The 16,726-nt window shown below is 36.8% G+C and overlaps 1 protein-coding gene across 4 annotated transcripts in view; it reads right to left on the minus strand.

Moving 5' to 3' along the window:
* Nucleotides 1–16,726, minus strand: part of BRAF (B-Raf proto-oncogene, serine/threonine kinase) — a 179,315-nt gene that overhangs the window by 12,548 nt on the left and 150,041 nt on the right. For all 4 annotated transcript variants that reach the window (XM_035021238.1, XM_035021239.1, XM_035021237.1 and 1 more), the window contains 3 exons: nt 7,985–8,031; nt 7,055–7,173; nt 3,223–3,354 (listed from right to left, as the gene is read on the minus strand). In XM_035021238.1, coding sequence (XP_034877129.1) covers nt 3,223–3,354; nt 7,055–7,173; nt 7,985–8,031 — 298 coding nt within the window. The remainder of the gene's footprint in view (nt 1–3,222; nt 3,355–7,054; nt 7,174–7,984; nt 8,032–16,726) is intronic.

Here is a 16,726-nt window from a genome sequence, read left to right on the forward strand (position 1 = left end):
AACAAACGCCTGATTTTTCCCATCTTTCTATCTACTTGAACAATAGTTCTCAGTGCTTACTGCTTTAAAAATAAAAGAAGGAAAGGAACTGATGCTATCCTACCTCATTTTAGCAAAAGCCTATTTATCCATAAACATGAATGAACTGAAAAGAAAAGCCATATGTTGTTCATGAAGACACACATTTCCAATAAAATTTTACCTTCTATGTCTCTATATATCAACACTTACATTTTCATCAGTTATATATTAATAATTATTAACAACAGTATAATTCAGAATTTTAAAAATTAACAAAGACTGAAGTCACAGGAAAGATTCTAAAGTAGAATCTTTTTTTCTGTTTAATAAAGTAAAAAGGCTTGTTTTCCTTGGGTGCAGAGATGTATACTTTTTCTGATTTCTTACTTTTTAAATTTTCGGCTCTTTTGAGAATAGACAGAGACAGACTTTAGGAGTCTTGGGACTCTGTAAAGAGAAAGGGGTTTTGATCTTAGAGGGAACAGGTCCAACATGCACAGACTAGAGGCTAGGTGGAGAGAGCCAGTAAGAGATCCCCTGTTACAGACAGGGCAGAGCTTATAAACTTTCTAAATTCTAAATTTAAATACATATTTTTTGTTGCAGAGATGTAACTTGAGTGATCAGTAAAAGCCTCGAAAGCATAAAATATGTTAAAAATGTTTCTTCAAAGAGAAAAAGTTCCAAAAATTAATGAATCTATTTTTTAAACAAGTGATGGTAGGTATAAGTCAGAATGGCTTTTAGATTTCACTGGATACACTGAAAAGAAGGCTATAATAGCTTTATTTTGAAATGTTAATATAATACAAAGGAAATCACATTCTTTGCAATTATTTAAACTTAAAGGGAAGATTTAACCCGGATAATACATGTATAGAAGATTTAAGTGGCACAGACGCGGTAAAATCAGTAGTTCAATTTGAAATTTGGGGACTGACTGGTTCCTTTCATTACAATCCACATTCAGCCCTCCCGGCATCTCCGCCCCTTCATTTACTCCTCTGTGTGTTACTGGAGCAGTGTCTGCTCATCACCCCCTGCACTGCCTCAAGAGATTGGTAAAACTCCACTAACAGCAAGGCCTGTGTTTCATTCATCTTTGTATCCCTCTATATCCCACAGTGCTTTGCACATAGTTTTGAAAAATTTTTATTAAAATAATTTGTGTGTTGATAAGACACTGGTACTTATCATTTCCTATCTCTTGTCTCTTGAGGTATTATGCTTAGAACCCAGCCATCGGGAGAAAAACAAAAAAAAAGAAGCCCGCCACGAGGCTGTAACCAAGTCCATGCTTTCTATGAAGAAGTCCCCACAGAAAGGCCCATGTGGAGAAGAACTGAGGCCCCCAGCTCTTGGCCCTGACCAAGCTTCCAGTGGACAGTTAGCACCACACCTTGTAGGATGTGTGAATGAGTCATTTTGGAAGTGGATCCTTTAACACCCAATGAATGCACCCTAGGCTATACCATGTGACGCAGAAATAAACCTTCCTTACTGACAGCAGCCCAAACTGCAGCTTCAGAATTTGCTTCAGCCACTACATTTTGGGTGGTTTATTATACAGTAATAGTAATTGAGATATACTTAAAATAAGACAAAAGTTGTGTGTTATTTTCTTCTAAGATGACACAGCACTTCTGCTCCAAGAAAAGAAAGAAGACAGAGCGTCAATATACCCAGCTCAAATGAGTGCGTTATTAATCCCAACGCAGAAAAGCTGCACGGAAGAGGGAAGAATAGTGTGGTTAGAGAGTGAAACAGAAGGATAAAGAGGGGGAAAATGACAGCAATTTCTCAGACTTCAGCACTAGAGTAAGAAAACAAAAGATAAGCTATTCTGCAAAGTAACATAGGTATGGCCATCCCCTGAGGAGCTAAGAGATGTGCTTTAGGAACGAATCTGATCTTTATAACTACAAGGAATTCTTTAGTCCAATTTCTCATTTTTATTAAAAAAAACACACCACCATTTCATTAGATTAAGAGGTTATGATAAAACATAAAACATTCACACTTTTTTTTTCTTTGGATTGGTGATTCTCAACTTTGGTATAAATCAAAGTCACCTGGGAAACTTATTAAATGTAAGTGCTTGGCTCCTACTCCATGGAATTAGAATCTGCTCCAGTTATCTCCATTTTTATTTATTTATTTTTTTGAGAGAGGGGGAGAGAGAGAGAGAGAGTGTGTGTGCATGCATGTGAGGGGGCGGGGGGGGGGGCGGCAAATGAAGAGGAAGAGAGAGAATCCCAAGCACATTCCATGCTCAGCATGGAGCCCGAAGTGGGGCTTGATCTCATGATCCTGAGATCATGACCTGAGCCTAAATCAAGAGTCAGATGCTTAAAAGGCTGAGCCACCCAGGCACTCCAGCATCTCCATTTTTAAACAAATTACCCAGGTAACTACAGCAAAAAAATATAAATATTATTTAACCACAGTTTATATGGTCGATCATCGTTTTCTAATATATTAACTGTGGAATTGCTGCAATCTCTCTCTCTCCACACACACACACACACACACACTTTTTAAATCCTGAGGTATACAATGTAATAATGTCAGTAAAGACAATTCCTTTTTCTTGGTCAGTGTGAATTGAATGTGGCTGGGACAGAAAAGGCAAAGAGCTGCATGAGGTTCTGTTAGGGACTTTGGGAAAGGACAGAGAACAGGAACTTAGGAAGAAAGAGGTAAAAAAAATTCCCTCCTATTAGACTCACTATAGAAAAATGAAAGCATGATACCAGTCTTTCCATTTACCTAGTTTTAAAAATTAAAAAAGGAGAAACCTTAATAATTTAAAAGAGTTGGACATAAAGAAGCGCATAGCTGAGTGCCTGCTCAGCACAAGCTGTGACAGAATAGAAGGCACAAAGCCCAGATGCCACGGCAGCAGAGCTCTTTCTTCTGGTTTGTGTGGTCAAGAGGTGTGGGCGATCTCTACTGTGGCAGCTCTAGTGTCTAGTCAGAACATCAGGAACTGCACTTCGGGACCACACTTGGCACTGACGTTTCAAGGAAGGCCTTACATGTTGCTATCACTGCCAAGAGTCCTCCAAAGGTTTCCAAAACTGGTAACAAAGATCAACATATATCCAACCTTTATGCCTACTCAGGACTCAACACTTCTACAGCAAACTGGAGTCTTTATACAAATAGTAAAATAAACCCCAAGAGACCGTAAATATTTACCTGGTCCCTGTTGTTGATGTTTGAATAAGGTAACTGTCCGGTCATCAATTCATATAGAACAATCCCAAATGCATAGACATCTGACTGAAAGCTATATGGGTTTTTATCTTGCATTCGGATCACTTCTGGTGCCTGTTAGAACACACACACAAAAAATATTCTTGTTTATTCTTCAACTAAAAAGACTGAAAAGCAAATTATTGCAATTCCCAGAACAATGCTTTTGTTATTAAATAATCCCTCTAACATGCAATCAGTTCTCTTATTAATGGGCAAAGAAATAAAACTGATTAAGGAAAAAAATGCTCAGTAAGCTCTGAAAGAGGCAGTATTACTAAGACTTTATAATTTTATCAACCAACTTCTTTCTGCACAAAATGCTGTCATTGCTATTTGAATCTGTCCCAGGACTAGCCCTATCAAGAATCAGTTACCGTTTCCCATTCCTGATTCAGTAAAGAAATACCAGATCTGTGGTCCTAACATGTTTGGGAGTAGCACAACCACTACGCTAAATGCCTCAGAATTTAAGTTTTCCCATTGGTACAATGGTTTGCGTCTCAGGGCACCTTCAAGACTGACAAACTCAAATCCCTTCCCTGCTCCCAAAAGCATTATCAACATGCCATGGATGCTTTATTAACAAAAGCGAGAGAGAGGAGGTTGATTTAGAAGACAGTATAAAGAATCTTGGCCTCTTGCTTCTTGGACAAAGATATAGACCAAACCATATTTGCTACATTTTTATACATTTTACTCACTGTATTCTACCACTTAATTTCTTATTGGCTGTGTTCATGAAATACAATAAATGGTCGGCTAAATATAAACTTAAAAGAGTTCTTCACCTTGCATTTTTCTGTATTGTTTCATTTGGAAGAATGTTTCACTAGAGAAATTGCAGAGTGTAAGTAAAAGCTCTGTGAAAGCATTACTTAGATATGTAAACCTGAACTAACTGCATAAATGGCTGGAGGGCGTGGGACTAGTGGTCACTGGTCAGACTCTCACAAGGCAGGCCATGGCACTCAGCCTCACCTGCAAATCACAATCACCTGTGTACTCATTAACATCTCAATGTCCAGACTACATTCCAGCCCAATAATATAACAACAGAATCTGGGGATGGGATCCAAGCATTGCTGATTTTTACAGCTCCCCAGATGATTTTAATGTCCAACCAAGGTTGAGAACCACTGACAGAAAATGTGTGGGAGATCCTGATGAAGGATGGTGTGTGTGTGGGGGGGGGGCGGTGAAGGAGAAGATTTTTGTTTACTTGCTTTTGTCAAACATTTTATTGCTGACTGGTTTTAGTAATACAGTACAAAATAAACCACATACAACTGTGATGTGATGAACAAGTTAGAATACTGAGAGGCTGGTTATGATCCAGGCATAATTTTAAAAGCCAGAACACAATTTTGAGAGGAACAGAGTAATAAAAAAATTTAATAAATAAAAAGAACTAAACGTCTTTTTAAAATTTAGTTTTACTTCTACTGTTATTGGTATATGGCTTGATGAAAAGCTGTATGTCACCTATTTACAAGAAATGCATCATTGATCCTCAATTAATTTAGTGATTTAATTTGTAAAAATTTTCATAAAGATTTCTTTCCCCTCTAAGATAAATAGAACAAGGTTGACAAGAATTCAGAGAATTACATAACTTTAGTTCTGACCAAACTCTTCTTTACTAGTCTATGGATGCTCCATATTTGTTTTTGAAGGCAGTATCAACCCAAAAGGATTTATTCAACAGTTAAGGGTACTACTGGCTAATCTCTTGTATTAAAGCTCAGCTTGATGGAATAAAGGATGAACCAATCTACCTAGGTATCAACAAAAAATAAATTAGAAGAAAATATAAAACTTTATGTATAATAATCTGCTAACTGTATAAACTAAGGTTTTTGAAAAAGGAAAAACCCGGAGACTTAACTGAGCCTTTCTCCCACACTAGTTAAAATAAACACACCTTTAAAACATGTATCAATTGTTTCTTTTTAATTTTAGGTTTTACAATTTCAGTACTTAGTGTCTGCCAGCCTGGCCCTTCCTAGGATACACTGCTATCTTGTAACAAGATGTGTGCTTAAATGTGCATGAGATCCAGATTACAATGATTAATTAGCCTCTTGTTTATAAAATGATTAAAACAATTAAAATATATTAAAGAAACAAACCTAGCTAGCTCTAATTACTGAATCTTAGAAACAAAAAAGGCATTAGAAATCCACTAGTCCAACCAATATTAAAGATGGAGAGACGTGGAGGAGGTTAAGAAAAGTGCAGGCTGAGAGTCAAGTAGAACACTAGAGTACAAATCTAAGTCCAATGTGCCCCTTCCACCTTGTCACTTGCCTTCACTCCAGTTATTTTTTTTTAATTTAAGTTCAATTAGCCAAGGTATAGTACATCATTGGTTTCTGATACAATGTTCAATGATTCATCAAATTGGGTGATGGGTATTACGAAGGGCACGTGATGTGATGAGTACTGGGTGTTACACTCCAGTTATTATTACAAGAAATCACAGCTGAATTTAACCTTATGTTTACTTGACTAATTCAGATGTCTATCTTGGAATTCCCCTTTTGGAGACTGCCACAGATGCAGTGAATTTATGCAGACATGGCTGCAAGAGCTCTCACAGCGTCTCTGTTTCCAGATTCAATTATTTAAAGTTTCAAATTGCACTGAGTTTGGGGACATTCCGTATTCAGCTGAGAGCAGCGGTTCTCAAACTTTTTGGTCTCAGGACTCTTTTAGTTTTGAAAATTACTGAGGACCCCAAGGAACTTTTATGTGGATTATATTTATGGGTATTTATCATATTTAAACATAACTGGGAAACTGTTAAAATATTTAGTAATTTCATAAATAATAAAACAACAGCCATCTTTAGATGTTAACATAGATCACCCATTTTTAATGAAAAGTATATTTTCAAAACCAAAAAAGGTTCAGTGAGAAGAACAGTACTGCAATTCTCTTTGACTGGTTTAAGAGCAGCCAGTTATGGTCACATATTTGCTTCTGCATTCGATCTATTGTGATATGTCATTCTGGTTGAAGAATATGAAGAAACATCTGGTCTCATATGGGGATGACCTTTGGAACCTCCAAGAGGGTCTCTTAGGGCCCCTTTTGAGAACTGTTAGCTTAGAGGATGCTTCGTATACCTGCCCTTTTCACAGCCTGCTGAAAGTAATTGCACAGAAGTTTTCATTCCCTTCTTTTCCACAAAGCAGAAATAGGATAAAGAAAAAGCAAGAAAAAGCTATGCAGGGCTGCACATGGCTGATGGTGTTAAAATTCTTTTTTTTTTTTTTATCTTTCCTCTCCCAGCTGCCCCATAATTATAGGTTCTTTCTAGTCTAAAGGAAGTAACTTTCCAATTTAGGCTTAAATAATATTGTGAAGCAGCCTCTCTCTTAAAAGGAGTTCTCTTAGTAAAACCTTAATAATTGCTGCAGATCATACCTGCTGAAATTGCACACTTGTTTTTTCTTTTGGAAACAGGGTACACAGAACATTCTGAACACAAAATATTTTAAAGAGACAATTCAGCATAAAATTTAAACAGTGTTTATAAAATACATATTTTTTGTTTGAAATATACTGAAACTGGTTTCATAATACTCTTTTTAAAGATAAAGAAAAAAATCAAAATCTATTTACATAAAAAATAAGATCAACGTTGATTTTTGTGAATACTGGGAATTATGAAAATACTACAGTTGAAACCTTCAAAGATTTTTTAGTAATTCAGCAACATCTCAGGGTCCAAAAATTTAATTAATGGAGAAACAGCCTCAATTCTTACCATCCACAAAATGGATCCAGACAACTGTTCAAACTGATGGGACCCACTCCATCGAGATTTCACTGTGGCTAGACCAAAATCACCTATTTTTACTGTGAGGTCTTCATGAAGAAAAATATCTGAGGTGTAGTAAGTAAAGGAAAACAATAGATCTCATTTTTCTAGCAAAGAAAGCATTATAAAAATTTAGGTAAGAGATCTAATTTCTAGAATTCTGTAATATGATTTTCTTTTTTTGGTAAAATTGATATTCCTTTAAAAAGTACAGTACTTCATATTTCCTCTTAATGAATATGTTTTTAAAAATATGGTTCTATTTGGCCTATGTGGCCTGCTTTTAAGATTTTTGGGGCTTGAAATGTGGTAGGATGAGGTGAGATGCTTTCCTACCTATGTTATGGGAAACCCTGAAACTTGCCCACTAGATTTTAGTAATATAGACCCAGATATGCTTTTGGCCCTGCTGGGAAAGCTACAAAGATTCTTCATTGGAATGAAGTTGGTTGGCAGACAGGGTCTTGATCTGGGTTTATGGAAGAAGAAGAAACATTATGTTTTTCTCACCTCATTGTTACTAAGTTAGAACCTTCAGTTACATCTCAACTACTGCAGAGCAGCCTCAGAGCACTGAAAGAAATGAGTAGATAGCTATCCATTTTATGGTGCTGACAGAATGTAAGCACGCAATCATAAGAGTCCTACTATTAGAAAGACTTGGTAGATTTTTTTTTGTAACGCTCAAATGTTCAGACACCAAAAGCATGCTGTAGTACCCTGCTTTACTATGCTCTCATGCAAACCCGTTCATTAATTCGCTTTACATTATATTGAACTTAGCATGAAAACTGTTTTTACATAATGTGAAGACAAAATGCTGAAGAAAAAGTCAGGATGTTTTCAAACTTCGCAGACAAATTTCAGGAAGGATACTATTACTCTTGAGGTCTCTGTGGATGATTGACTTGGCGTGTAAGTAACTGAAAAACAAAACATCATTTTAACCTGAGTAGGGGTAAAGACTCTGGCCTCAAAATCTATAGAACATATTTAGGGGTGTAAATAAAGACTTATTCAAAATCACGATACAATTGCAAACTGTACATTGTGATAACCCCTTTACATAAAAAATCTTAAACTGTAAATGAATTTAGGATTATAGGAACATATTACTATTATGGTACAGCCCAAATCTTGTATTCTATTAAAAGACTTTGCTTTATCTTTTACTATTTACCGATACAAACCTTTCACTCCAGCAAGCCTATTTATCCATGTCCTTTAAATATACCTTGATATTTAATCCCACCTCTGTAATCAATGCTCCCCTGCCAAACCCAACCCCAAATGAGCTTTCATTCTATTCTCCACCTATTCATACCTATCCTTTAAGACTGAACACACATTCTAACTCCTGAATGAAGCTTTGCCATGATTAACTCAACTGAAAGTGATCGTTCACTGTTGAGTTATATCGTAATTACTCTAACAGCTTGATTCATGTATTTTTTTTTCCTATGCCTATGGTTCACTTTCTTTTCAGAATGTAAACTCCACTAGAGTATGAAAATTTGATTGGTAATTTTAAAGGCAGTATTATACATTCTTAACTTCTTAAAAATATGAAGGAGCTTTAACACGCATGTTAATCATTTAATTAGTCTTACAATTAGTTAATAATGGTCACAGTAAATAATCCTGTTGTTGATTAGTTTAAAATAGTGTATTATAAGAGAAAATTAAATAATGCAGAATGAAATAAATTTCCAAAACAAGTAAACAAAAATAGTGAGGAGCAAACTTGCTACATAATGTCCACAGTGAATCTACCTTAAAGTCAATAATTAAGTTTAAATTATCTATGTTACCTCTAAAAACTGCTTTAGTTGAGTTCACTGAGGGTAAGAGCTATGCTTAGTTTATTTCTGTTTAATCTCCAGTGCCTAGCACAGTGCCTGGCATATGGTAAGTATTCAACATGTCTGTTGAATCAACTACAGTGAAATGCATATAACAACCTAGTCAAAGTTATTTTTCTTCATTTAATACTGGAAGGAACAGATATATGAAACATCTAAAATTTGACAATGACCATTAGGAAATAAATTTTGCTTTAAATGACATTTATATACCAAATGGTATATAACCAAAATTATGTAAAACACTTAAAAATCGAAGATTCATAATAATTAAGCTTTATTTATACTTTCTCATCTTCATGTAAACTTCCTCATTCTCCCAGAGATCAAGATTTTGAAACTTTCTTCTCAGATAAAATTTTCATTTCAAATGACTATTGATACAAAGGAATCCCTTCTCCTCCAATTACTTTCTTACATCACTGTTTATTTCTTCCACAGCATTTTCCACACTCTAAGATTCTCTTGTTGTCATGACATCTGAAGCCCAGTCTTGCCCCACTACATCACATGGTCTCTCTGAGGTTGGAAGAAAATGTGATGTTAGTTATAGGACTTGTTTGCTTAAAAAGTTCTGCAGTGACACAGAATGGTACAGATGGAGAAACAGGGGCCTCAATCACAAGCTTTTTCAAGATGGGGAGACCCTGTCTCCATCAGAAAGAAAGGGGGAACAAATGGTCATGGTATCCGGTGGCAGAGCTCGGTGCTTTGGTCAGAGATCTGGTATTCAGTGCACGGAACAGGTGTTGGTCTTTGAAAAGAGATCCTGTCTCCTTTGAAATTAAAAACAGCAATAAATGGGTGGCAGACATGAATATATGGAGGCATGATGAAGTTATAAGGGAAGATAAAGGTGTTCTTGATGGTGTCAATCTTTTCAACAAATCTGATTCAAAGAAATATAGCAAGAATAAGGTAGATAGCAATTAACTAGAGGGTTGAGGAGAAAAAATTTCTGACCAGGAAAGTACTAGATAATTAGCAAGATATGAATACCATTACTGAGCTAGGGATACAACCTTAGTAGAAGCTGGACAGCATACATCTACTATAAGTTAAAGTTGTATGTAGCTGCAACTTGAAATAGCACCACCATATCCCTGTGTAATCCTTTATTGTTTACAAACTACTTTTCTAACTTTTATTTCAATTAACAATTCTCTTTCTGTAACATCTCTGCAACAAAAGCCGTGAAGCAGCAGAAATCCAGGTCTATATAATGGATGGTTAGAAAGAAAAGGTACTCAAATTCCCCAGATGGAAAAATGGAATGAGTTATCATACCCCGTATCTCTACATGATATAATGTTCCAGAGTAATTACTACCCTATATAATTCTATATAGGTTGACACTAAAAAATTTTCTAAGCACCAATCAGTTATAATGAAAGCTGCCAAAAGACACATAACTGGTTGAGGGTAGGGAAGGGAACAAGAAGAAATTAACTTTACTACAGATGATACAGAAGTGTATCCATTATTTAGGGCAATTAAAGTGGAGCCCCTTCTCAACTTTTCTAAGATGTTAAAGAGAACCTTACAGGTTTATAAAAGCAGCAGGAAAGGAAAAACATGCTATAAACCAAATGAACACATATCCTCTTGATAGGCTTCTCTTAGGAGTTTCTTTCCTTGAAAAAAAGTATCCACCTACAGAATCATTTAATCTGAAAGCTGGGCAATCATCTAGTAAAATCTGTTCTTTCTACTTCTTTCAAGTTATTATCCAAGATTCAGCTTTTTAACATTCTTTTTTATAGCTTAATCTGATGCCCCAAGAGTAAATACAATACTCTAGATTTGATCTGATCAACATAAACTAGAGTGACTCTCATCTTAATTTTCTCCTTGAACCTAAAACCATGAAACTCCTAGAAAAAGAAACTTAGGTAGCAAGCTCTTTGACAATGGTCTGGGTAATGATTTTTTTTTTTTTTTTGGATTTGATACCAAAAGCAAAGGCAACAAAAGCAAAAATAAACAAGTGGGACTACATCAAACTAAAAAGCTTCTGCATAGCAAAGGACACAAACCACCAAAATGAAAAGGCAACCTACACCAAATGGGAGAAAATATTTGCAAGTCATATATCTAATAAGGGTATATCCAAAAAATATAAAGAACTTGTACAACTCACTAGCAAAAAACCCAATCTGATTAAAAAACAGACATTCTTCCAAAGAACACATACAGATGGCCAAAAGGTGTCCAGCATCAATACTCATCAGAGAAATGCAAATCAAAACCACAATGAGATATCGCCTCACACCTGTTAGCATGGCTATTATCAAAAAGACAAGAAATAGCCAAGTGTTGGCAAGAATGTACAAAAATGGGAACTCCTGTGCACTGATGAAGAGAACATAACATTGGTGCAGCCACTATGGAAAACAGTGTGCAATTCCTCAAAAAATTAAAAACAGGATTATCATATGATCCAGCAATCCCACTTCTGGGTATATATCCAAAAGAATTTTTTTAAAAAAGATTTTATTTATTTATTTATTTGAGAGAGAGAGAATGAGAGAGAGAGCACATGAGAGGGGGGAGGGTCAGAGGGAGGAGCAGACTCCCCGCTGAGCAGGGAGCCCAATGCGGGACTCGATCCCGGGACTCCAGGATCATGACCTGAGCCGAAGGCAGGCGCTTAACCAACTGAGCCACCCAGGCGCCCTATATCCAAAAGAATTTAAATCACGATCTTAAAGAGACTGCTGCATCCTCATGTTTATTGCAGCGTTATTCACAATAGCAAAGACATGGAAACAATAGTGCCCATGAATGAAGAAAGAAAATGTCACTCACACACACGAGTATTAGGCAGCTACAAAAAAGGATATCCTGCTACCTGCAACAACATGTATGGACCCCGAAAGCATTATGTGTAATGAAGTAAGTCAGAGAAATACAAATACCATATGATCACACTTATATGTGGAATCTAAAAACGAAAACAAAAATAAAATTCATCTTCATCTTCCTTATGGTGGGTTAAAAAAAAATTTTATCAGCCATTACTCTGATTATTATGGCAGCCACAGTCACTGTATTGACTTCTATTAAAATTACATTCAGTTACAAGCCTACAGAGTTGTTCTTGCATTGCTCCAACAAAAGTTTCCCCATCCTATATCTGTATGTCTCTCTCTCTTTTTTTGGAGTTGGATAAGATGTCATATTTCATAGACATGGCCTATAATTTCAGCTTATTAAAATTTTAGTTCTCACTAAAAAATAAGTTTTAAAAGACCAGTGTGCTAACAAAGCCCTCATCTAAGTTATCGGTAAATGTGCCAGTCATATTCAAGAGAGAAATGAAACAAAAATCTCCTTCTAGCTTAGTAGCTTCAGGTATGATCAATATACAGTTATGAACCTAGATGAATTCTCCATGCATGTTGCATCTCTCGATCTTTTCCTCAACATTATCCTGAGAAATATCACTCAAATGCCTTGCTATAATTCAAATACTATGGCTACATTTGCCATAGTATTTGCCTGGCTTATCAGTCTAGTCTATTTACAACAGCCCCACTTAAGTTTACTGTTATTTTCTTGTATTTTCAACTGTTTCTAAAACCAAATAACTGGTCCACAGAGACATTAGCATTTCAGTCCTCTTTCACTAATACTACATGATTTCACAAAGTTCACCAGACTTCACACAGCAAGTTCAATCTCCCCTCAGACGCCTACAGAGAATGTAGCAGCCAACTGGACTGATATGCATGATGGTGGTGACAAGATGATATTTGATCCAAGCAGTTTCAATTATAGTTTCCCTTGTACTTTGATGCCCTCTACTCCCCTCAAAATCACAATGTGGAATGGGAGCAAGATTGAAGGGAATGACATTCTGCTACTCCTCTGTAGTCAATAATCATTTAGAATAGTTAAAATCCCTAAGAACTGAAGTTCACACATTTTTCTAGTTGTGATCCAAAGTGGCCTAAATTCTATTTTTAGATTTTTCAGTTTCTTTTACTTCTAAAAAACCAAATTTATGAGGTACAACTTGTATACAACACAAAATGCACCCAATTTTACATACAGTTTGAGTTTTGACAAATATATACTTGTGTAATGACCAGCCACGATCAACATGAAGAATATCCATCACCCCCCAAACTTTCTTCATGTATTTCTGCAATGAAACCCTCCTCGGTTCAGGTAACCACAGATAATGATTTCTGGTACTAGAGATTAGTCTTGTCTTTTCTAGAATTTCATATAAACAAAATCCAGGCTTCTTTTGATCAGCACAATGATTCTAAGATTCAAACACTGGCTGCATGAGGTATTGTGGGGTATGGATACACCACAATTTAACCATTGACCCGCTGGACATTTGGGTTGTTCCTCATTTTTGGCAATTTTGAGTAAGATACTACCAACATTCAAGTACAAGTCTCTGTTGATGACTTATGTTTTCACTTTCGGGTAAATAAGTAAGATTAGAATTGCTCATGTGGCAATTTTAACTTTAAAAGAAACTGCCAAAGTGGTTGTCCCATTTAAGATCCTTACCAACAGTGTGTAAGAGTTCTGGTTGCTCTGCATCCTTGCCAATACTCGGTATAGATGGTTTTGATTATAAGCATTCTAGTGAGTGTGCAGTGGTGTCTTGTAGTTTTAATTTGCTTTTCCCTAATGTCTAATGATGGTGAACATCTTTGCATGTGTTCATTTGCCATTCTTATGCCTTTTTAATAAAGTACTCCAATCTTCTGTCCATTTTCTTGTTTGGTAGTTTTTTGTTTTTAAAGATTTTATTTATTTATTTGACAGAGAGAGACACAGTGAGAGAGGGAACCCAAGCAGGGGGAGTGGGAGAGGGAGAAGCAGGCTTCCCGCGGAGCAGGGAGCCCGATGTGGGGCTTGATCCCAGGACCCTGGGATCACGACCTGAGCCGAAGGCAGACACTTAACGACTGAGCCACCCAAGCGCGCCTGGTAGTTTTTCTTATTACTGAGTTATAAGAGTTCTTATATGGTTCAGATACAAGTCTTTTAATCAGATAATGTATCTTGCAAACATTTTCTTCAAATCTGTGGCTTGTCTTCTCATTTTTTAAAAAAACAGTGTGTCTTTCAAAAGGCAAGTTTTACATTTTGATGAAGTCCAATTTATGAATATTTTCTCATATGATCCTTACTTTTTGTGTCTTAAGAAATCTTTGCCTTTCTTTAGGCTACAAAGTTTTCTCCTATGTTTCTTCTAGAAGTTTTAGATTTTCAGCTTTTAGTCTTTGATCCATTTCAAGTTAATACTAATGTCTTGTGTCCAGTAAGGGCAAATGGTTTATTTATTCTATATGGATGTCCAGTTCTTCTAGTAATATTTGCTGAAAGGACTGTCTTTTCCACACGAATTGTGTCTTGGTATCTTAAAAAAAAAAAAAAAAATCAACTGACCCTCCCTTCCCCCCAAAACAACTGACCATAGACCTATGGATATATTTGTAGGCTATTTTGTTTTTTGATTTATATGTCTATTCTTATGCCAGTATCACATGGTCTTGATTACAGTGGCTTTATACAAAGTTTTGAAATCTAACATGAGAAGTCCTTCAATTTTTTTCAAAATTGTCTTGACTATTCTAGCCACTGCATTTCCATATAGATTTTATAATCAACTGGCCAATTTCTACAAAAAAGCCTGCTAAGATTTTGATTGGAATCACAATGTGTCTACAGATCAATTTGGGAAGGATAACATCTTAACATATTGAACCTCCTAATTGATGAATATGATGTTTCTATCTATGTCTTTTTTGTTTCCGAGGTGGGACCTACATTAGAGAGGACATAATCCCCCTTTGGAAAATAAGACCTTCTAAAGTTTTTGGCCTAAAAAACAAAAATAAAAGAGAAGGTATTATAAACATGCAATATCAAAACCATGTTGGGTACCTGGGTGGCTCAGTCGGTTAAGCGTCTGCCTTTGCCCCAGGTCATGATCCCAGGGTCCTGGAATCGATTCCGGCATTGGGCTCCCTGTTCAGTGGGAAGTCTGCTTCTCCCTCTCCCTCTGCCTCTCCCCCTGCTTGTGCTCTCTCTCTCTCCTTTGCTCTTGCTTGCTTGCTCAAATAAGTAAAATCCTTAAAAAAGCCCCCCCAAAAACCCCATGTTACTCTTTGTAAAAATTCATTCTCAAACATTCACAAGTCCAAAATCAGAAGCATAATATTTATTTATTTATAAGAGCAAGGTAGCTCAATGGAGGAAAGGATAGTCATTTCAACAAATACTGCTGGGATATCCATATGGGGAAAAAAATCTTCAATCCTTACCTCATACCAAACACAAAAACCAATCTGAAGTGGACTTAAGACCTAAAACTAAAAGCAAAAACTATGAAATTTTTTTTTTAAAGATTTTTAAAATTTATTTATTTGACAGAGAGAGAGAGGGAGCACAAGCAGGGGGAGTGTCAGGCAGAGGGAGAAGCAGGCCCCCCGCTGAGCAGGGAGCCCGATGTGGGCCTTGATCCCAGGACCCTGAGATCAGGACCTGAGCCGAAGGCAGACGATTAACTCACTGAGCCACCCAGGGGCCCGAAAAACTATGAAACTTCTAAAAGAAAACAGTATCTACCACCCTCATGTACACATACACAGCATTTTAAAGTTTTCAGGGTATTTCTGCATCACTGAGTTTCATAACCTTCATGTTTCTTTGTGAGGCAAGCAAAAAGGCAATAATTCTACTTATGTTGACGGGAAAACCAGAGCCAAGAAGTACTTAAATGACCTAACCAGAGTGGCGTAGTGGAAAGGGCATAGGTTTTGAGCACACAAGACTTGGGTTCGAATTCCAACTACATCACTTACTAGCCATATGACCTTGGGTACATTACATAATCCCTTTTAGCTTTAGATTCCTAACTTAAAAAAGGGAGGTAATAATGATCTTGAAGGGGTTCTTTCTTTTATCACATGTTTAGTGAAAGCCCCCTGTGTACTAAGCTACAACTGTTCTAAGCCTTGGAGATAAAGCAGAAAATCCTCACCCCAAGGTGCTTACATTTTAGTACAGAAGACAGAAAAGAAAAGAGATTTATCAGTAGAATATATAGTATTCTGTAAGTGGGGGACAGGAAATGTTGACTTGCAGGGGGTTGTAATTTTAGGGCAGGGATGGTCTCTTTTCAAGGGACCTTTGGATTAAAGACTGTAAGGAGAGGAGGGAGAGGAGGCAAAGGAACTAGCAAAGACAAGACCCTAAGGCAGGGCCCATATTCTAATAATTGCAAAAGGGCAAAGAGAAGTAAATGAATTGAGAGAGGTAATAAGAAAGCAAGGAGGGTTGTGGTGGTGGTTACTTTGAGGAAGTACTATTGTAAGGACTTTGACTTTCTTTCTGAGTGAAATGTGAGACAGTGGAAGGGGAGAGGAGCAACATAATCTGAGCTAAGTCCCAAAAAAACCATTCTGGGTGCTGTGTTGAGAATAAACTGAAGGTGGGTAAAGGAGGAAGCAGGGCACTAATCCAGGCAAGAGATAATGGTGGCTTCCATCAGGATGAATAGCAGAATAGGTGAGGAGAACTTGTAAGATTCTAGATATACTTTAAAAGACAGATTGAGGGGCGCCTGGTTGGCTCAATTGGTTAAGCGTTTGCCTTTGGCTCAGGTTATGATCCCAAGGATCAAACCCCATGTCAGGCTCTCCACTCAATGGGGAACCCGCTTCTCCCTCTCCCTGTTGCTCCCCCTGCTCGCTCGTGCCCCCTCTCTCCCTGTCAAGTAAAT

This window comes from Mirounga leonina, unplaced genomic scaffold (genome assembly GCF_011800145.1).
Source record: "Mirounga leonina isolate KUSES-001 unplaced genomic scaffold, KU_Mleo_1.0 Mir_174, whole genome shotgun sequence".
Classification (NCBI taxonomy): Eukaryota; Metazoa; Chordata; class Mammalia; order Carnivora; family Phocidae; genus Mirounga; species Mirounga leonina.